Source organism: Bombina bombina, chromosome 1 (genome assembly GCF_027579735.1).
Source record: "Bombina bombina isolate aBomBom1 chromosome 1, aBomBom1.pri, whole genome shotgun sequence".
Classification (NCBI taxonomy): Eukaryota; Metazoa; Chordata; class Amphibia; order Anura; family Bombinatoridae; genus Bombina; species Bombina bombina.
In genome coordinates this window covers 641,987,704-642,009,339 of record NC_069499.1, presented here as the reverse complement: position 1 = coordinate 642,009,339, position 21,636 = coordinate 641,987,704, and the positions used below count along the sequence as shown (strand labels likewise).

Below are 21,636 nucleotides of genomic sequence, written 5' to 3'. Positions count from 1 at the left end.
TAGGAGGGATCATGTGACCAGCTTTGCTGGGCTCTTTGCCATTTCCTGTTGGGGAAGAGAATATCCCACAAGTAAGGATGACGCCGTGGACCGGACACACCGTTGGAGAAAGTAATTTATCAGGTAAACATAAATTCTGTTTTTATGTCCACAACACCTTATTATTATTATTTTTTATAAACATTCACTTATTTCTTTTATTCACATCCCAACACCTTTCACTTAATTATTTACTTTTTTCCAATTAATAATTGTTCATCATCCAAAAGAAAAATCATTGTAGGATTATCACACGTAGTATATTTTATACACATTAGTAAGGATTAATCTTTTTGCAAATATCCAGATTGCTTTTTAGCGCCCCTTTCTTACCTTTTCCGGGGTTTTTTTCTGACTAAACCTCAGGTACCTCTACACCTTTGTCGTCTTATTCTTTTTTTTCCCATTTCCCTTTGGTCGAATGACTGGGGGTTGTGGGAAGGGGAGTGATACTTTACAGCTTGGCTATGGTGCTCTTTGCCTCCTCCTGCTGGCCAGGAGTGATATTCCCAACAGTAAATGATGTTGTGGACTAACCATATCCGAAAATAAAGAAATTTATCAGGTAAGCATACATTTTTTTCTACTGTTTTTATGAAGCAGCTTTTGTAGTGAAAGTTCTTAAGCAGTTGAGTATCTTTGCATATATTTCAGAATTTATATTTATCTAATATTTGTGTGTGTATATACTGCGTGGGAACACTGGCACCAATACAGAGGTGGTGAGACACCTCAGACTGAGCATTTTACAGAAGGCCTTGGGCTAAATTGGGGAGTTCCCTTCAGAGCTTCAGTGTTGTACTCATTTCACTATTCTGTATGTATTGAGTTAATCTTACTGTCTCACCTATATATTGTACTATGGAGGATTCCATTTCTAAATTTAGTCGGCAGTAAGGCTGTGCGATATGGGAAAAAAGGAAGATTGCGATTTTTGTTAAAATATACCGTTAACAATGTTTCTCAATAAAAAAAAAAATGCATTGAACTGTACAATATCTTAAAGTACATTTCTCCTGTTAAGTGTGGTCAGTCCACGGGTCATCATTACTTCTGGGATATTAACTCCTCCCCAACAGGAAGTGCAAGAGGATCACCCAGCAGAGCTGCTATATAGCTCCTCCCCTCTACGTCACACCCAGTCATTCTCTTGCACCCAACTAATAGATAGGATGTGTGAGAGGACTGTGGTGATTATACTTAGTTTTATACCTTCAATCAAAAGTTTATTTTAAAACAGCACCGGAGTGTGTTGTTCCTTCTCAGGTAGAATTTGAAGAAGAATCTACCTGCGTTTTTTGTATGATTTTAACCGGCGTAGTTAGGATCATCTTGCTTTTCTCGGCCATCTGAGGAGTGAGGTAAACTTCAGATCAGGGGACAGCGGGCAGGTTAACCTGCAAAGAGGTATGTAGCAGCATATTATTTTCTGAGAATGGAATTGACTGAGAAAATACTGCCATACCGATATAATGTAAGCTCAGCCTTAAATGCAGTAGTAGCAACTGGTATCAGGCTGTCATGTATGTATATTTACACTTCAGTATTCTGGGGAATGGCACTTCACTGGGATAATACTGTATGCATAAGACTTTAGCCTAACTTGCAGTGGGAACGACTAGCAACAGGCTTTCTAATGACATTTCATTTATTGATGTTAAACGTTTTTGCTGGCATGTTAAATCGTTTAATTATCTGAGGTACTGGGTGAAAAATTGTTTGGGCACTGTTTTTTTCCACTTGGCGGTTGTTTTATTTAATTTAAGACAGTTTACTGATCTCCCTCACTGTTGTGTGTGAGGGGGAGGGGCCTATTTTGGCGCTTTTGCTACGCATCAGAAAATTCAGTCACAAGTCTGTTTTCTTCCCTGCATGATCCGGTTCGTCTCTACAGAGCTCAGGGGTCTTCAAAAGTTAGTTTGAGGGAGGTAATCACTCACAGCAGACCTGTGAGATTGTGCTTTGACTGATAAAAAACGTTTATATTCTGTACATTTTTTCTGCTATTCAAGGGTTAGTTATCCATTGCTAATGGGGGCAATCCTTTGCTAAAATTGTGTTTTACCGGAAAGAATTTGATGTTATAGTTTCTCCGGTTTATTATTACTCAACTGTCATAACTTTTTTTCTGTGCTTCTTAAAGGCACAGTACGTTTTTCATATTTGTAAATTGCTTTGAAAAGTATTTCCAAGTTGCTAGTTTAATTGCTAGTGTGTTAAACATGTCTGACTCAGAGGAATATCTCTGTGCTATATGTGCTAAAGCCAAAGTGGAGCCCAATAGAAATTTGTGTACTAATTGCATTGATGCTACTTTAAATAAAAGTCAATCTGTACAAATTGAACATCATTCACCAAACAACGAGGGGAGAGTTATGCCGACTAACTCGCCTCACGTGTCAGTACCTGCATCTCCCGCTCGGGAGGTGCGTGATATTGTAGCGCCGAGTACATCAGGGCGGCCATTACAAATCACATTACAGGATATGGCTAATGTTATGACTGAGGTTTTGGCTAAATTACCAGAACTAAGAGGTAAGCGTGATCACTCTGGGGTGAGAACAGAGTGCGCTGTTAATAATAGGGCCATGTCTGATACTGCGTCACAGTATGCAGAACAGGAGGACGGAGAGATTCAATATGCAGGTGACGGTTCTGATCCCAATAGAATGGATTCAGACATTTCTAATTTTAAGTTTAAACTCGAAAACCTCCGTGTACTGTTAGGGGAGGTATTAGCAGCTCTGAATGATTGTAACACCGTTGCAATCCCAGAGAAATTATGTAGGCTGGATAGATACTATGCGGTACCGGCGAGTACTGACGTATTTCCTATACCTAAGAGGCTTACAGAGATAATTACTAAGGAGTGGGATAGGCCCGGTGTACCCTTTTCCCCCCCTCCTGTGTTTAGAAAAATGTTTCCAATAGACGCCACCACACGGGACTTATGGCAGACGGTCCCTAAGGTGGAGGGAGCGGTTTCTACTCTGGCTAAGCGTACCACTATCCCGGTGGAGGATAGCTGTGCCTTTTCAGATCCAATGGATAAAAAATTAGAGGGTTACCTTAAGAAAATGTTTGTTCAACAAGGTTTTATATTGCAACCCCTTGCATGTATTGCGTCTGTCTCGGCCGCGGCCGCTTTTTGGTCCGAGTCCCTGGAAGAGACTCTTGACTCAATAACTATAGATGAGATTTCAAGCAAGCTTAAAACACTTAAGCTAGCTAATTCATTTGTTTCAGATGCCGTAGTACATTTAACAAAACTTGCGGCTAAGAATTCCGGATTCGCCATTCAGGCACGCAGAGCACTGTGGCTAAAATCCTGGTCAGCTGACGTTACTTCTAAATCTAAATTACTTAACATACCTTTCAAAGGGCAGACCTTATTTGGGCCCGGTTTGAAAGAAATTATCGCTGACATTACAGGAGGTAAAGGCCATGCCCTGCCTCAAGACAGAGCCAAACCTAAGGCTAGACAGTCTAATTTTCGTTCCTTTCGTAATTTCAAGGCAGGAGCAGCATCAACTTCCTCTGCTCCAAAACAGGAAGGAGCTGTTGCTCGCTACAGACAAGGCTGGAGACCTAACCAGTCCTGGAACAAGGGCAAGCAGGCCAGAAAACCTGCTGCTGCCCCTAAGACAGCATGAATCGAGGGCCCCCGATCCGGGAACGGATCTAGTGGGGGGCAGACTTTCTCTCTTCGCCCAGGCTTGGGCAAGAGATGTCCAGGATCCCTGGGCGTTAGAGATCATATCTCAGGGATATCTTCTGGACTTCAAATCCTCTCCCCCAAAAGGGAGATTTCATCTGTCAAGGTTGTCAACAAACCAAATAAAGAAAGAGGCGTTTCTACGCTGTGTACAAGATCTTTTACTAATGGGAGTGATCCATCCGGTTCCGCGGTCGGAACATGGACAGGGGTTTTACTCAAATCTGTTTGTGGTTCCCAAAAAAGAGGGAACCTTCAGGCCAATCTTGGATTTAAAGATCCTAAACAAATTCCTAAGAGTTCCATCGTTCAAAATGGAAACTATTCGGACAATCCTACCCATGATCCAAAAGGGTCAGTACATGACCACAGTGGATTTAAAGGATGCTTACCTTCACATACCGATTCACAAAGATCATTACCGGTATCTAAGGTTTGCCTTCCTAGACAGGCATTACCAGTTTGTAGCTCTTCCATTCGGATTGGCTACAGCTCCAAGAATCTTCACAAAGGTTCTGGGTGCTCTTCTGGCGGTACTAAGACTGCGAGGAATTTCGGTAGCTCCGTACCTAGACGACATTCTGATACAAGCTTCAAGCTTTCAAACTGCCAAGTCTCATACAGAGTTAGTACTGGCATTTCTAAGGTCGCATGGATGGAAGGTGAACGAAAAGAAGAGTTCTCTCTTTCCACTCACAAGAGTTCCCTTCTTAGGGACTCTTATAGATTCTGTAGAAATGAAGATCTACCTGACAGAAGACAGGTTAACAAAGCTTCAAAATGCATGCCGTGTCCTTCATTCCATTCAACACCCGTCAGTAGCTCAATGCATGGAGGTGATCGGCTTAATGGTAGCGGCAATGGACATAGTACCCTTTGCACGCCTACATCTCAGACCGCTGCAATTGTGCATGCTAAGTCAGTGGAATGGGGATTACTCAGATTTGTCCCCTACTCTGAATCTGGATCAAGAGACCAGAAATTCTCTTCTATGGTGGCTTTCTCGGCCACATCTGTCCAGGGGGATGCCATTCAGCAGGCCAGATTGGACAATTGTAACAACAGACGCCAGCCTACTAGGTTGGGGCGCTGTCTGGAATTCTCTGAAGGCTCAGGGATCATGGACTCAGGAGGAGAGTCTCCTGCCAATAAACATTCTGGAATTGAGAGCAGTTCTCAATGCCCTTCTGGCTTGGCCCCAGTTAACAACTCGGGGGTTCATCAGGTTTCAGTCGGACAACATCACGACTGTAGCTTACATCAACCATCAAGGAGGAACAAGAAGCTCCCTAGCGATGATGGAAGTATCAAAGATAATTCGCTGGGCAGAGTCTCACTCTTGCCACCTGTCAGCAATCCACATCCCGGGAGTGGAGAACTGGGAGGCGGATTTCCTAAGTCGTCAGACTTTTCATCCGGGGGAGTGGGAACTTCATCCGGAGGTCTTTGCCCAGATACTTCGACGTTGGGGCAAACCAGAGATAGATCTCATGGCGTCTCGACAGAACGCCAAGCTTCCTTGTTACGGGTCCAGATCCAGGGATCCGGGAGCGGTCCTGATAGATGCCTTGACAGCACCTTGGACCTTCGGGATGGCTTATGTGTTTCCACCCTTCCCGATGCTTCCTCGATTGATTGCCAGAATCAAACAGGAGAGAGCATCGGTGATTCTAATAGCGCCTGCGTGGCCACGCAGGACTTGGTATGCAGATCTAGTGGACATGTCATCCTGTCCACCTTGGTCTCTGTCTCTGAGACAGGACCTTCTGATCCAGGGTCCCTTCAAACATCAGAATCTAATTTCTCTGAAGCTGACTGCTTGGAAATTGAACGCTTGATTTTATCAAAACGTGGTTTTTCCGAGTCAGTAATTGATACCTTAATACAGGCTAGGAAGCCTGTTACCAGAAAGATTTACCATAAAATATGGCGTAAATACTTATATTGGTGCGAATCCAAAAGTTACTCATGGAGTAAGGTTAGGATTCCTAGGATATTGTCCTTTCTACAAGAAGGTTTAGAAAAGGGTTTATCCGCTAGTTCCTTAAAGGGACAGATTTCAGCTCTGTCCATTCTTTTACACAAACGTCTGTCAGAGGTTCCAGACGTTCAGGCCTTTTGTCAGGCTTTGGCCAGGATTAAGCCTGTGTTTAAAACTGTTGCTCCACCATGGAGTTTGAACTTAGTTCTTAATGTTTTACAGGGTGTTCCGTTTGAACCCCTTCATTCCATTGATATCAAATTGTTATCTTGGAAAGTTCTGTTTTTAATGGCCATTTCCTCGGCTCGAAGAGTCTCTGAGTTATCGGCCTTACATTGTGATTCTCCTTATCTGATTTTTCATTCAGACAAGGTAGTTCTGCGTACTAACCTGGGTTCTTACCTAAGGTGGTCACTAACAGGAATATCAATCAAGAGATTGTTGTTCCATCTTTGTGTCCTAATCCTTCTTCGAAGAAAGAACGTCTTCTACACAATCTAGATGTAGTCCGTGCCCTGAAATTTTATCTACAGGCAACTAAGGATTTTCGACAAACGTCTTCCCTGTTTGTCGTTTATTCTGGTCAGAGGAGAGGTCAAAAAGCTTCTGCTACCTCTCTCTCTTTTTGGCTTCGTAGTATAATACGTTTAGCTTATGAGACTGCTGGACAGCAGCCTCCTGAAAGAATTACAGCTCATTCTACTAGAGCTGTGGCTTCCACTTGGGCCTTTAAGAATGAGGCTTCTGTTGAACAGATTTGCAAGGCTGCAACTTGGTCTTCTCTTCATACTTTTTCCAAATTTTACAAATTTGACACTTTTGCTTCTTCGGAGGCTGTTTTTGGGAGAAAGGTTCTTCAGGCAGTGGTTCCCTCCGTATAAAGAGCCTGCCTGTCCCTCCCGTCATCCGTGTACTTTAGCTTTGGTATTGGTATCCCAGAAGTAATGATGACCCGTGGACTGACCACACTTAACAGGAGAAAACAAAATTTATGCTTACCTGATAAATTCCTTTCTCCTGTAGTGTGGTCAGTCCACGGCCCGCCCTGTTTTTATGGCAGGTCTAAATTTTTAAATTATACTCCAGTCACCACTGCACCCTTTGGCTTCTCCTTTCTCGTTGGTTCTCGGTCGAATGACTGGGTGTGACGTAGAGGGGAGGAGCTATATAGCAGCTCTGCTGGGTGATCCTCTTGCACTTTCTGTTGGGGAGGAGTTAATATCCCAGAAGTAATGATGACCCGTGGACTGACCACACTACAGGAGAAAGGAATTTATCAGGTAAGCATAAATTTTGTTATTTCTCATTGTTCAATACAGACTGAGAACATTAAAATACAAACAACTAAACTAGTTTAAATTACTTGCCTATCAGTAAGTAGTAATACTACTGGTGACGTGTATTATAGCTTGCATGCCTATTAGTTAGTATACTACAGTTGGTACCTATCAGTAAGTATACTAATGCTAAAGCTCACATGCCTATCAGTAAGTATGCTACAGCTGACATGTTTTACATTAAGTATACTGAAGCTCACATGCCTGTTAGTATACTACTGCTGATGTTACTCCTCCCTGGAGTCTTAACCTTGTTCTTAAAGTTCTTCAACAGGCTCCGTTTGAGCCTCTGCATTCCTTAGATATTAAGATGTCATCTTGGAAAGTTTTTTTCTTGTTGCAATTTCTTCTGCTCGTAGAGTCTCAGAGCTCTCGGGGTTGCAGTGTGAATCCCCTTACCTTATTTTTCATTTGGATAAGGTAGTTCTGCCTTCTAAGTTAGGGTTCCTTCCTAAAGTGGTTTCGGTTAGGAACATTAATCAAGAAATCGTTGTTCCTTCTTTGTGTCCTAACTTTTCTCATAAAGAGTGTCTGCTGCACAACCTAGATGTGGTGTGTGCTTTTAAGTACTATTTACAGGCGACTAAGGATTTTCACCAGTCTTCTGCTTTGTAGTTTACTCTGGGAAACCCAGGGGTCAGAAAGTTACGGCTACTTCTTTCTTTGTGGCTGAAGAGTATAATTCGTTTGGCCTATGAAACTGCTGGACAGCAGCCTCCTGAGAGAGTTACGGCTCACTCCACGAGGGCTGTTTTCTCTTCCTGGGCATTCAAAAATGAAGCTTCTATGGAACAGATTTGCAAGGCTGCAACTTGGTCGTCTCTACACACTTTTTAAAAATTCGATAAATTTGATACAGTTGCTTCAGCTGAGTCTTTTGGGAGAAAGGTTCTTCAAGCAGTGGTGCCTTCTGTTTAGGTCCTCTGTCTTGTCCCTCCTTTATCATCTGTGTCCTCTAGCTTGGGTATTGATTCCCAATAGTTATTAGAAATGATCCTGGACTCACCGTGTCATTAGAAAGAAAACGAAATTTATGCTTACCTAATAAATTTATTTATTTCTTGACACGGTGAATCCACGGACCGCCCGGTTTTCTTTAGACAGATTTTTGTGTTGGAAACCTCAGGCACCTTTGCACCTTCTGTTCCTTTCTCTTTTTCCTTCGGTCAAATGACAGGGGTTGGAGGGAAGGGAGGTGATATTTGACAGCCTCCTGCTGGCCAGGAGAGATATTACCAATAGTAATTAGAGATGATCCATTTATCAGGTAAGCATAAATTTCTTTGTTTTGTTGTTTTTTTCTATTTGCTGATGAGAATAATCATAATACTGATAATCCTGAACTGAAAACATTTCTATGCAGTTGCGTCAAATTAAACTTGGAATTTCACTGTCAACTACACAAGGACAAACTTTATTACAAATTATATCTAAATATTTAGATCTTAAGCTCTAATGTGCAGTTGTTTTACTTGATAAAGTAGAAAAACACTACCCCATTAGAGATCTGTATTTCTCACATTGAGGGGCACGGCCCCTTAAAATTAGGCTTTGCGTTTGAGTAACAGATAGCTCTTTGGCCCTTGTGTGTAAGAGGGTACATTGACAGTTACTAGTAAGTTATCAAGCAAGAGTTTACTGCGGTTATGTCACCCAATCAGTTTATAGTGGATGATCCGTTTATTGCAGGCTGCCTGAATGGTACATGAGGTTTGTGCCTCGTTATTTTACGATGGATTTATCGGGATCTGAGGTGTGTGAGTGCATGTTCCTTTCTGTCAAGCGGACTGTTTGGAATAGAAAGAAATGTGGCTGTGTATCTGCATGTACTGTATCTGTCACCAGCGCAAAGAGAAGTGCGTAATCGCTTAATTAAACTCATTATGTATATGGCACTGAAGGAGGAGTGTGGCCGCTGGGGCACAGGTAAAGGCACACTAGTGTATCTTATAGAAACCTAATTCCAATTCAAATGGGATTTAGGAGAACACACTTCATCACATAGCTGTGTTCTTTTATAGAAAGGTGATACGGTCCCGGGTTATAACATTGGGAGGTTAGCAGCAGCCAAGATTTCCATTGCTAGGAAATGGAAAACGTCAGATCCACCTTCCTTGACTGACATTAAACAGACCCTAGAAACGTATGCCCTGATGGAGAGAGGATTCTACCAACACCTCAATAAAATTGAGTCATTCTGGAAAATATGGGATCTTTGGGTCCACAGAAACCAGGCCCCAGGTGACTCATAGAGTATACCCGAATCTGTGGTCTTTTCACATAGGAGTGTTGTATAACTTAAGGTCCTCGGTTCTGGGAAGCCTACGCCTTTGCACTTCTTATTTCTTTCTTTCTTATATATTCCCCCCCCCCCCCCCCTTTACTTATATGCACGGGGTTTGGGGAATTCTTCACTCACCCCACACACCCGCTTTCTTGCTCTAGGTCCCCCTTTTAACCTCACTCTCGCATATTTTTTCTCTTCAGCTCCACCTGCCTAGCTGACCAGATTATTAGTTGAGCTATTACTTAGAGGTTCCTAAAGTGACTCCCTTTTGACTAAGGAAACGGTCTCTCCCATATAGCGAATGTTTTACAGCCTGTCGTGTCTCTTGGGGGAGTGTTGACCCGGCTTGTGGGGTCGTCAAGCCCCACATGGGAGTGGATGGGGAATCTTCACAGAGCATGAGGCATGGAGGATTGACACATATGCGATTGAGGAGTGCCTAGACACACTTGTCCAGCTTTTATTTATTGATGCTAGAGATCTTTCCACCTAGGGAGCTAAAGAGTGGAGTATGATGTCACACCCGGGAAGGTTATATAAATTAGCCCAGATAAAGAGGTAAACTGCTCTTGTCTAGGGTCGAGCTGATGACAGATGTTGTAGTATATGCCCCAGCCTACATTGTTAATTGTATTGTGTCTTGTCACATACTATATTCTCAGATGTTCTTGATATGAGTTGTAACCAAAAGAGATGTGATTGTTTCTCTTCTATTGCCTTAATATGTTTGTACTCAACTTAATTTACCTCAATAAAAAGAAACAATACTTTGGGGGGAAAAAAAAAACATTGGGAGGTTAGTCGCAACAAAAGCCCTCATCAATCCAATCCCTTGTAATCTCAGTGTGCCTGGTATTATTTTAGTCAACCGTTTCTTTTTTTATATGAATGAATACACATTATGAGCATCTTATTAGGCGACACTGGGGCAGGGTCACACTAGTTGCGCTCACAGGGGTAAAATCCTCTTAATTTATCTCACGTGGGATAAAAACACTTCTTGTGCTATTCCCCTGAGCGCATTCTTCATTGTGTATGAACAGTAACATGGTGGATTGATTCATTATATGTGTGTAGGGATTTTTTTTCTTTTACAAATGTCATGATTAATTGCACAGCACTTGTCAGGAGGGTAATTGCTCTAATCCTTTATTTGAGACTAATGAATGCATGTTATGCAAGCAAAATACAGTGTGTTGTCCTGCTCAATTATGCGGCTCATGCCTTGCATCTGTTCTACAGCGTCATTCAGGGGGCCCTGGGACTCAGGCTCCTGCGTTATCCCCCTTAAATCAGGCTACCCCTTGGCAGTCGGAAGTCTCTCCGACCACTGTATACCCTGATATGCCAATCCTGCATCCGCAACAGGCGGCATCTATTCCTTCACATGCAGTACCCTGCAAGCCCATTTCTCAGACACAATCTGGGATTGGGTCCTTCCCTCGTGATTTTGCGGCCCAATTACATACAGCTGTATCTACTGCCCTGAGTGCTATGCCAGTCACAGGTAAAAGGAAGAGAGGTTAAACACTGTTCCTACGAATCTAGAACCAGCGGTTCCGTTGGAGCTGCAGCAATTAGCCACATGCAATCTTCTGATGTGGATAATTCCTTGTCTAGCTCTGAAGGAGAACTTTTATCCTCTGACTCCTCTAGAGAGTCTGAAAGTGACTCTGAGGATATTACTTTTAGATTTACAATTTAAAAACATCTCGGATATTTAAAGTGAAAGTCAATCCTATCGTTTGTGAAACGTTAGGATTGACCATTGGAACAAATAAACGGTACTTTCAGTCATGAAGTACAGTATAAAATTATTAATGCAGAAAGCTCCTTTATTTGTTTCAAGTGTTTGCCGCACTGAGCTGCTCAGACAGCCCACAGCAGAACGCTGTTTTGCTTGAGAAGTGACGTTTCCACCTCTTGGCAAATAGCGTGCGGGAAATCCGGCGCCACATTTTTTTCTGGCGGCATTTAAAGTATGTACCAACTCTTCTTTTTCTTTTTTTCTTTTTTTGCTCCATTTTGTTCTTGTTTTTATCTTCCTTTCTTTTTCTTCTTCTTCTTGCTTGGCTTTACATCAGGCTACTTTCCAGTAAGGTGGGAGGGTTTTTAAGGGCTCTTGGATTTTTGGGACTGTTTGCCTCCTCCTAATGGTCAGAAGTGGAATTCCCAGGAGTAATAGCTTGTGGACTCCACCCACCATGAAAGCAATGAATCATCTAGTTGCAAGACCCAGCTAGACTATTGCTGGGCAAATTGTATTATGGGATGGATATGTGGGCTTTTTGAACTAAGTTTATTTCTTTTAAGTTATCCATTATTTTGTTTTGTAGTGCACCATATATATTAAGTGCTTTTTTATTAGTGGGGATATTTTGCTCTTTAAAATTGATGTACAATACATTGTTAATGGCTTGTCTGTTTGCTTGCAGGACTATTGTATTCTCGTGTGGAGGAAGAACATCTGTGGGACTGTAAACAGCTAGGTGTTTACTCTCCTTTTGTGCTCCTCAATACCCTCATGTTCTTTAACACTAAATTCTTTGGGCTTCAAACAGTAGAAGATCACTTGCAACTGTCGTTCACCAATGTTGTGCGGAAGTCCCGTAAATGCACAACCAACAGGGGCACCATGAAACTAGTCAGCGTCAAATACTATCCTCCAGTGCGACATAAGAAAGGCAAAGGTATGACCCTACTCCAAAATGTTGCGATTGTTTTCACTATTTCTCTAGCCCATCCCTCCTATTTTGCCAACCCTCAATAGGCTGTATTTATTGTAAGGCAAATTCTATTTTGTTTCCCCTGCACCCCAAGAAAGCTCCACCAAGAGGAAACATGAGGAGGACCAACCACTACTGGAGCAGCCTGAGAACAAGCTGAACCCTCTGCGTTGTCCAGTCAAATTCTTTGAATTTTACCTTTCCAAATGGTATGATATTAAACCATAACCTTGTAAACTGTACGGTTTATCATGGGAATTTATTATTTGGGAGAAAATGTAATTAATCTTTTTTCTCCTGTTAAGTGTGGTCAGTCCACGGGTCATCATTACTTCTGGGATATTATCTCCTCCCCTACAGGAAGTGCAAGAGGATTCACCCAGCAGAGCTGCTATATAGCTCCTCCCCTCTACGTCACCTCCAGTCATTCTCTTCCACCCAACGAATAGATAGGATGTGTGAGAGGACTGTGGTGATTTAATTAGTTTATTACCTTCAATCAAAAGTTTATTTTATAATAGCACCTGAGTGTGTTATTCATTCTCTGGTAGAATTTGAAGAAGAATCTACCTGAGTTTTTTCTATGATTTTAGCCGGAGTAGTTAAGATCATATTGCTGTTTCTCGGCCATCTGAGGAGAGGTAAACTTCAGATCAGGGGACAGCGGGCAGATTAATCTGCAAAGACGTATGTAGCAGTTTGTTATTTTCTGACATGGAATTAATGAGAAAATCCTGCCATACCGTTATAATGTAAACTCAGCCTTAAATGCAGTAGATGTAGCTGGTATCAGGCTGTCATGTATGTATATTTTACACTTCAGTATTCTGGGGAATGGTACTTCACTGGATTTATACTGTATGCATAGACTTAACCTAATTTGCAGGGACTTGCAATAGGTTTTAAATAACAATTAATTTTTTGAGGTTAAACGTTTTTTTGCTGGCATGTAAAAACGTTTATTTCTCTGAGGTACTGGGTGAAAAAATGTTTTGGGCACTATTTTTTCCACTTGGCAATAGTTTTGTTTAATTTAAAGCAGTTCACTAATCTCTCTCACTGTTATGTGTGAGGGGGAGGGGCCATTTTTGGCGCTTTTACTACGCATCAAAAAAACTCAGTCAGAGGTTCATTTTCTTCCTGCATGATCCGGTTCATCTCTACAGAACTCAGGGATTTCCAAAGCCTTTTTTGAGGGAGGTAATCATCACAGCAGAGCTGTGAAGAGTGTAGTTGACTGTGATAAAAAACGTTTATTTGTGTATTTTTTCTGCTGCTAGGGTTAGTTATCCTTTGCTAATGGGAACAATCCTTTGCTAAAATTGTATATTTCTTACAAAGATTTGATGCTATAACTTAATTATTTTCAACTGTCATAATTTTTTCTGTGCTTCTTATAGGCACAGTTCGGTTTCATATTATTGTAAATTACTTGAAAAAGCATTTCCAAGTTGCTAGTTAATTGCTAGTGTGTTAAACATGTCTGATTCAGAGGAAGATACATGTGCTATATGTGCTAATGCCAAAGTGGAGCCCAATAGAAATTTATGTACTAACTGTATTGATGCTACTTTAAATAAAAGTCAATCTGTACAAATTGAACATATTTCACCAGACAACGAGGGGAGAGTTATGCCGACTAACTCGCCTCACGTGTCAGTACCTGCATCTCCCGCTCGGGAGGTGCGTGATATTGTAGCGCCGAGTACATCTGGGCGGCCATTTCATATCACATTACAGGATATGGCTACTGTTATGACTGAAGTTTTGGCTAAATTACCAGAACTTAGAGGCAAGCGTGATCACTCTGGGGTGAGAACAGAGTGCGCTGATAATATTAGGGCCATGTCAGACACTGCGTCACAGGCGGCAGAACATGAGGACGGAGAACTTCATTCTGTGGGTGACGGTTCTGATCCAAACAGACTGGATTCAGATATTTCAAATTTTAAATTTAAGCTGGAAAACCTCCGTGTATTACTAGGGGAGGTGTTAGCGGCTCTTAATGATTGTAACACAGTTGCAATACCAGAGAAAATGTGTAGGTTGGATAAATATTTTGCGGTACCGGCGAGTACTGATGTTTTTCCTATACCTAAGAGACTTACTGAAATTGTTACTAAGGAGTGGGATAGGCCCGGTGTGCCGTTCTCACCTCCTCCGATATTTAGAAAAATGTTTCCAATAGACGCCACCACACGGGACTTATGGCAAACGGTCCCTAAGGTGGAGGGAGCAGTTTCTACTTTGGCTAAGCGTACCACTATCCCGGTGGAGGATAGCTGTGCCTTTTCAGATCCAATGGATAAAAAATTAGAGGGTTACCTTAAGAAAATGTTTGTTCAACAAGGTTTTATATTGCAACCTCTTGCATGTATTGCGCCTGTCACGGCTGCAGCAGCATTTTGGTTTGAGTCTCTGGAAGAGACACTTGAATCATCTACACTAGATGAGATTACACTCAAACTTAGAACCCTTAAGTTAGCTAATTCATTTATTTCAGATGCCGTAGTACATTTAACTAAACTTACGGCTAAGAATTCCGGATTTGCCATTCAGGCACGCAGAGCGCTGTGGTTAAAATCCTGGTCAGCTGATGTTACTTCTAAATCTAAATTGCTTAATATACCTTTCAAAGGGCAGACCTTATTCGGGCCCGGTTTGAAGGAGATTATCGCTGACATTACAGGAGGTAAAGGCCATGCCCTGCCTCAGGACAAAGCCAAACCTAGGGCTAGACAGTCTAATTTTCGTTCCTTTCGTAATTTTAAAGCAGGAACAGCATCAACTTCCTCTGCACCAAAACAGGAAGGAGCTGTTGCTCACTACAGACAAGGCTGGAAACCTAACCAGTCCTGGAACAAGGGCAAGCAGGCCAGGAAACCTGCTGCTGCCCCTAAGACAGCATGAATCGAGGGCCCCCGATCCGGGACCGGATCTAGTAGGGGGCAGACTTTCTCTCTTCGCCCAGGCTTGGGCAAGAGATGTTCAGGATCCCTGGGCGTTAGAGATCATATCTCAGGGATACCTTCTGGACTTCAAATCCTCTCCCCCAAGAGGGAGATTTCATCTGTCAAGGTTGTCAACAAACCAAATAAAGAAAGAAGCGTTCTTACGCTGCGTACAAGATCTTTTATTAATGGGAGTGATCCATCCAGTTCCACGGTCGGAACAAGGACAAGGGTTTTACTCAAATCTGTTTGTAGTTCCCAAAAAAAAAAGAGGGAACTTTCAGGCCAATCTTGGATTTAAAGATCCTAAACAAATTCCTAAGAGTTCCATCGTTCAAGATGGAAACGATTCGAACAATTTTGCCCATGATCCAAGAGGGTCAGTACATGACCACAGTGGATTTAAAGGATGCTTACCTTCACATACCGATTCACAGAAATCATTACCGGTATCTAAGGTTTGCCTTTCTAGACAGGCATTACCAGTTTGTAGCTCTTCCATTCGGATTGGCTACAGCTCCAAGAATCTTCACAAAGGTTCTGGGTACTCTTCTGGCGGTACTAAGACCGCGAGGAATTTCGGTAGCTCCGTACCTAGACGACATTCTGATACAAGCTTCAAGCTTTCAAACTGCCAAGTCTCATACAGAGTTAGTACTGGCATTTCTAAGGTCGCATGGATGGAAGGTGAACGAAAAGAAGAGTTCTCTCTTTCCACTCACAAGAGTTCCCTTCTTGGGGACTCTGATAGATTCTGTAGAAATGAAGATTTACCTGACAGAAGACAGGTTAACAAAGCTTCAAAATGCATGCCGGGTCCTTCATTCCATTCAACACCCGTCAGTAGCTCAATGCATGGAGGTGATCGGCTTAATGGTAGCGGCAATGGACATAGTACCTTTTGCACGCCTACATCTCAGACCGCTGCAATTGTGCATGCTAAGTCAGTGGAATGGGGATTACTCAGATTTGTCCCCCACTCAAATCAAGAGACCAGAAATTCTCTTCTATGGTGGCTTTATCGGCCACACCTGTCCAGGGGAATGCCATTCAGCAGGCCAGACTGGACAATTGTAACAACAGACGCCAGCCTTCTAGGTTGGGGGTGCTGTCTGGAATTCTCTGAAGGCTCAGGGACTATGGAATCAGGAGGAGAGTCTCCTTCCAATAAACATTCTGGAATTGAGAGCAGTTCTCAATGCCCTTCTGGCTTGGCCCCAGTTAACAACTCGGGGGTTCATCAGGTTTCAGTCGGACAACATCACGACTGTAGCTTACATCAACCATCAGGGAGGGACAAGAAGCTCCCTAGCAATGATGGAAGTATCAAAGATAATTCGCTGGGCAGAGTCTCACTCTTGCCACCTGTCTGCAATCCACATCCCGGGAGTGGAGAACTGGGAGGCGGATTTCTTAAGTCGTCAGACTTTTCATCCGGGGGAGTGGGAACTTCATCCGGAGGTCTTTGCCCAGATACTTCGACGTTGGGGCAAACCAGAGATAGATCTCATGGCGTCTCGTCAGAACGCCAAGCTTCCTCGCTACGGGTCCAGATCCAGGGATCCGGGAGCGGTTCTGATAGATGCTTTGACAGCACCTTGGACCTTCGGGATGGCTTATGTGTTTCCACCCTTCCCGATGCTTCCTCGATTGATTGCCAGAATCAAACAGGAGAGAGCATCAGTGATTCTAATAGCACCTGCATGGCCACGCAGGACTTGGTATACAGATCTAGTGGACATGTCATCCTGTCCGCCTTGGTCTCTACCTCTGAAACAGGACCTTCTGATCCAGGGTCCATTCAAACATCAAAATCTAACTTCTCTGAAGCTGACTGCTTGGAAATTGAACGCTTGATTTTATCAAAACGTGGTTTTTCTGAGCCAGTTATTGATACCTTAATACAGGCTAGGAAGCCTGTTACCAGAAGGATTTACCATAAAATATGGCGTAAATACTTATATTGGTGCGAATCCAAGAGTTACTCATGGAGTAAGGTTAGGATTCCAAGGATATTGTCTTTTCTACAAGAAGGTTTAGAAAAGGGGTTGTCTGCTAGTCCTTTAAAGGGACAGATTTCAGCTCTGTCCATTCTTTTACACAAACGTCTGTCAGAAGTTCCGGACGTTCAAGCTTTTTGTCAGGCTTTAGCTAGGATCAAGCCTGTGTTTAAAACTGTTGCTCCGCCATGGAGTTTGAACTTAGTTCTTAATGTTTTACAGGGTGTTCCGTTTGAACCCCTTCATTCCATTGATATCCATTGATATCAAGTTGTTATCTTGGAAAGTTCTGTTTTTAATGGCTATTTCCTCGGCTCGAAGAGTTTCTGAGTTATCTGCCTTACATTGTGATTCTCCTTATCTGATTTTTCATTCAGACAAGGTAGTTCTAAACCTGGGTTCCTACCTAAGGTGGTCACTAACAGGAATATCAATCAAGAGATTGTTGTTCCATCCTTGTGTCCTAATCCTTCCTCGAAGAAGGAACGTCTGCTACACAATCTAGATGTAGTCCGTGCCCTGAAATTTTATCTACAGGCAACTAAGGATTTTCGTCTAACGTCTTCCCTGTTTGTCATTTATTCTGGTCAGAGGAGAGGTCAGAAAGCTTCGGCTACCTCTCTCTCTTTTTGGCTTCGTAGCATAATACGATTAGCCTATGAGACTGCTGGACAGCAGCCTCCTGAAAGAATTACAGCTCATTCTACTAGAGCTGTGGCTTCCACTTGGGCCTTTAAGAATGAGGCTTCTGTTGAACAGATTTGCAAGGCTGCAACTTGGTCTTCTCTTCATACTTTTTCCAAATTTTACAAATTTGACACTTTTGCTTCTTCGGAGGCTGTTTTTGGGAGAGGTTCTTCAGGCAGTGGTTCCCTCCGTATAAAGAGCCTGCCTGTCCCTCCCGTCATCCGTGTACTTTTGCTTTGGTATTGGTATCCCAGAAGTAATGATGACCCGTGGACTGACCACACTTAACAGGAGAAAACAAAATTTATGCTTACCTGATAAATTCATTTCTCCTGTAGTGTGGTCAGTCCACGGCCCGCCCTGGTTTTTATGGCAGGCTTAAAAAAATTTTTGGATTATACTCCAGTCACCACTACACCCTTGGGCTTCTCCTTTCTCGTTGGTCCTTTGGTCGAATGACTGGAGGTGACGTAGAGGGGAGGAGCTATATAGCAGCTCTGCTGGGTGAATCCTCTTGCACTTCCTGTAGGGGAGGAGATAATATCCCAGAAGTAATGATGACCCGTGGACTGACCACACTACTGGAGAAATGAATTTATCAGGTAAGCATAAATTTTGTTTTTTTAACCCTTCAAACTATACAGCAGAGGTTAATTGCTAGTTGGTTTTTAATGTGTTACCGCAAACAATATGTTTAAAATACTTTGACTGTCATTTGACAAGAAACAAACCCAGCATTAAAGGGACATAAAACCTAATTTTATTCTTTCATGATTTAGATAGAACATAACATTTTAAACAACTTTCTAGTTTATTTCTATTATCAAATGTTCTTCGTTTTCTTGTTATCCTTTGTTAAAAACAGAAATGTGAGTTCAAGTGTGCACGTGTCTGCAGCACTATATAGCAGCAGTTTTGCAACAATGTTATACATTAGCAGGAGCACTAGATGGCAGCACTATTTCCTGTCATGTAGTGCTTCAGGCATGTGCACGCTACCTACCTAGGTATATCTTCAACAAAGAATAACATGAGAATGAAATAAATTTGATAATGGAAGTAAATAGGAAACTTTTATTCTCTATCTGAATCATGAAAAATGTTTTTGGGGTTTAATGTCCCTTTAAGAGTCCATTCACAACAGGCTGCACATTTTGGCTGATAATTTAATTAGAAAAAATTCTTGTACAACATGTCACCTTTTTAGTGTTTTTTTGTTTCCTTTGGATTTGATTTATTTTTAAAACAGAATAAAAAAAGGGATATTTGTGTTTTTCCCTCTCCCCCTTTTACCAGGGTATAGAAACGTTGTCATGCCACATTTAAACTGAGGGTATAGAAACGTTGTCATGCCACATTTAAACTGACTTTCACTTATGTAGCATAAGCTTTTTATTTGTAGTTTACATTTCCCTTAAACACAGCTAACCCTATTCCTCCAGCTCATTGCAACCACATATTTAAGAGGACACTTAAGTTAAAATAAACTTTTTCTTCTTAAACGGGAAGAGTCAATAGCTGCATTCATTACTTTTGGGAATTCAGAACCTGGCCACCAGGAGGAGGCAAAGACAACCCAGCCAAAGGCTTTAAATACCTCCCCCACTTCATTCATCCCCTAGTCATTCTTTGCCTTTCATCACAGGAGAAGTTTGAGATAGTCTCTTAAGGAGGGTAGTACTCTTCGAAATGGGACTGGAGTTTTAAATAGTCCTGTCAGCCTCTCAGTGAGAGCATGGATGAAGGTTAGAGTCCGGAGATGCAGGGAGAGTTTTCTTTCATGTAATTGGCAAGAGTCCATGAGCTAGTGACGTATGGGATATACAATCCTACCAGGAGGGGCAAAGTTTCCCAAACCTGAAAATGCCTATAAATACACCCCTCACCACACCCACAATTCAGTTTTACAAAATTTGCCTCCTATGGAGGTGGTGAAGTAAGTTTGTGCTAAGATTTCTATGTTGACATGCGCTTCTCAGCATTTTGAAGCCCGATTCCTCTCAGAGTACAGCGAATGTCAGAGGGATGTGAAGGGAGTATCACCTATTGAATGCAATGGTTTTCCTCACGCGAGATCTATTTCATAGGTTCTCTGTTATCGGTTGTAGAGATTCATCTCCTACCTCCCTTTTCAGATCGACGATATACTCTCATATACCATTACCTTTACTGATAGCCAAACCAGTACTGAAACAGTTATATGTGGATGGGTGTCTTTCGGTAAGTGTGTTTTTTATTACTTAAGACAACCCAGCTATGGTTTGGTACTTTATGCATGTATATAAAGTTCTAAATATATGTATTGTACTTATATTTGCCATGGGTCAGGTTCATGTATTTCCTTGTGCAGACTGTCAGTTTCATAATTGGGGAAAATAAACCTATTAAGAAATATTTTTTCTTACCTGGGGTTTAGTCTTTTTTCAGATTGACTACATTTTTCTTGCAAATTGTGGGCAGTACTAGGCCCGTGGGTGCGCCAAATGCTAGACTTTATTGCATCATTCTTGGTGCGAAAGTACGTCCGTTGACGCAAGTTCGTCATTTCGGGGAGTCTTAGTTGACGCCGAGTCCTTACACAGGGCTGCGTCGTTAGTGATGCAAGTGTGTCATTTCCGGATGTTGGCGCCAAAAAAGTTTCAGTTACGTTGTGCGTCATACTTGGCGCCAAATTTTTCATAAATTTTTTACCCCATTGCTATGTGCCTCTTGCCTTTTTCTATGTCAGAGGGCTATGCTATTTGCATTTTTTTCCCATTCCTGAAACTGTCATATAAGGAAATTGATAATTTTGCTTTATATGTTGTTTTTTCTTTTACATTTTGCAAGATGTCTCAATCTGATCCTGTCTCAGAAGTATCTGTTGGAACTTTGCTGCATGACATCAGTTCTACCAAAGCTAAGTGCATTTGTTGTAAGATTGTGGAAATTATATCTCCGAATGTCATTTGTAATAGTTGTCATGATAAACTTTTACATGCAGAGAATGTATCCATCAGTAATAGTACATTGCCAGTTGCAGTTCCTTCAACTTCTAATGTACATGATATACCTATGAATTTTAAAGAATTTGTTACTGATTCTATTTAGAAGGCTTTGTCTGCATTTCCGCCTTCTATTAAATGTAAAAGGTCTTTTAAAACTTCTCATAAAGTTGATGAAATGTCAAATGACCGACAACATAATGATTTATCCTCCTCTGATGAGGATCTATCTTGATTCAGAAGATCCCTCCTCAGATATTGACACTGACAAATCTACTTATTTATTTAAAATAGAGTATATTTGTTCTTTGTTAAAAGAAGTGTTGATAACTTTGGATATTGAGGAAGCCATTCCTCTTGACGTTAAGACTAGTAAACGTTTAAATGCTGTTTTTAAACCTCCTGTGGTTACTCCAGAGGTTTTTCCTATTCCTGATGATATTTCTGATATAATTTCAAAGGAATGGAATAAGCCAGGTTCTCCTTTTATTCCTTCTTCGAGGTTTATAGAAAATGCTGGTAAAGGATACAATTTTTTAGAGTTTTGAGAAAAGATCCCCAAAGTTGATGGGGCTATTTCTACTCCTGCTAAACGTACCACTATTCCTATGGAAGATAGTACTTCTTTTAAAGACCCTTTAGATAGGAAACTTGAATCTTATCTAAGGAAAGCCTATTTATATTCAGGTCATCTTCTTAGGCCTGCAATTTCTTTGGCTGATTTTGCGGCTGCATCAACTTTTTGGTTGGAGAATTTAGTGCAACAAGAATTGGATTCTGACATATCTAGCATTGTTAGCTTACTGCAACATGCTAATTTTATTTGTTATGCCATTTTTGATATCAAAATTGATGTTAGATCCATATCTTCAGCTATTTTAGCTAGAAGAGTTTTGTGGCTTAAATCTTGGAATGCTGAATTTCTAGTA

General features: G+C 41.7%; 1 protein-coding gene across 3 annotated transcripts in view; it reads left to right on the top strand.

Moving 5' to 3' along the window:
- Positions 1–21,636, top strand: part of ZMYM3 (zinc finger MYM-type containing 3) — a 486,348-nt gene that overhangs the window by 433,442 nt on the left and 31,270 nt on the right. For all 3 annotated transcript variants that reach the window (XM_053699094.1, XM_053699093.1, XM_053699092.1), the window contains exons 23-24: positions 11,795–12,049; positions 12,180–12,294. In XM_053699094.1, coding sequence (XP_053555069.1) covers positions 11,795–12,049; positions 12,180–12,294 — 370 coding nt within the window. The remainder of the gene's footprint in view (positions 1–11,794; positions 12,050–12,179; positions 12,295–21,636) is intronic.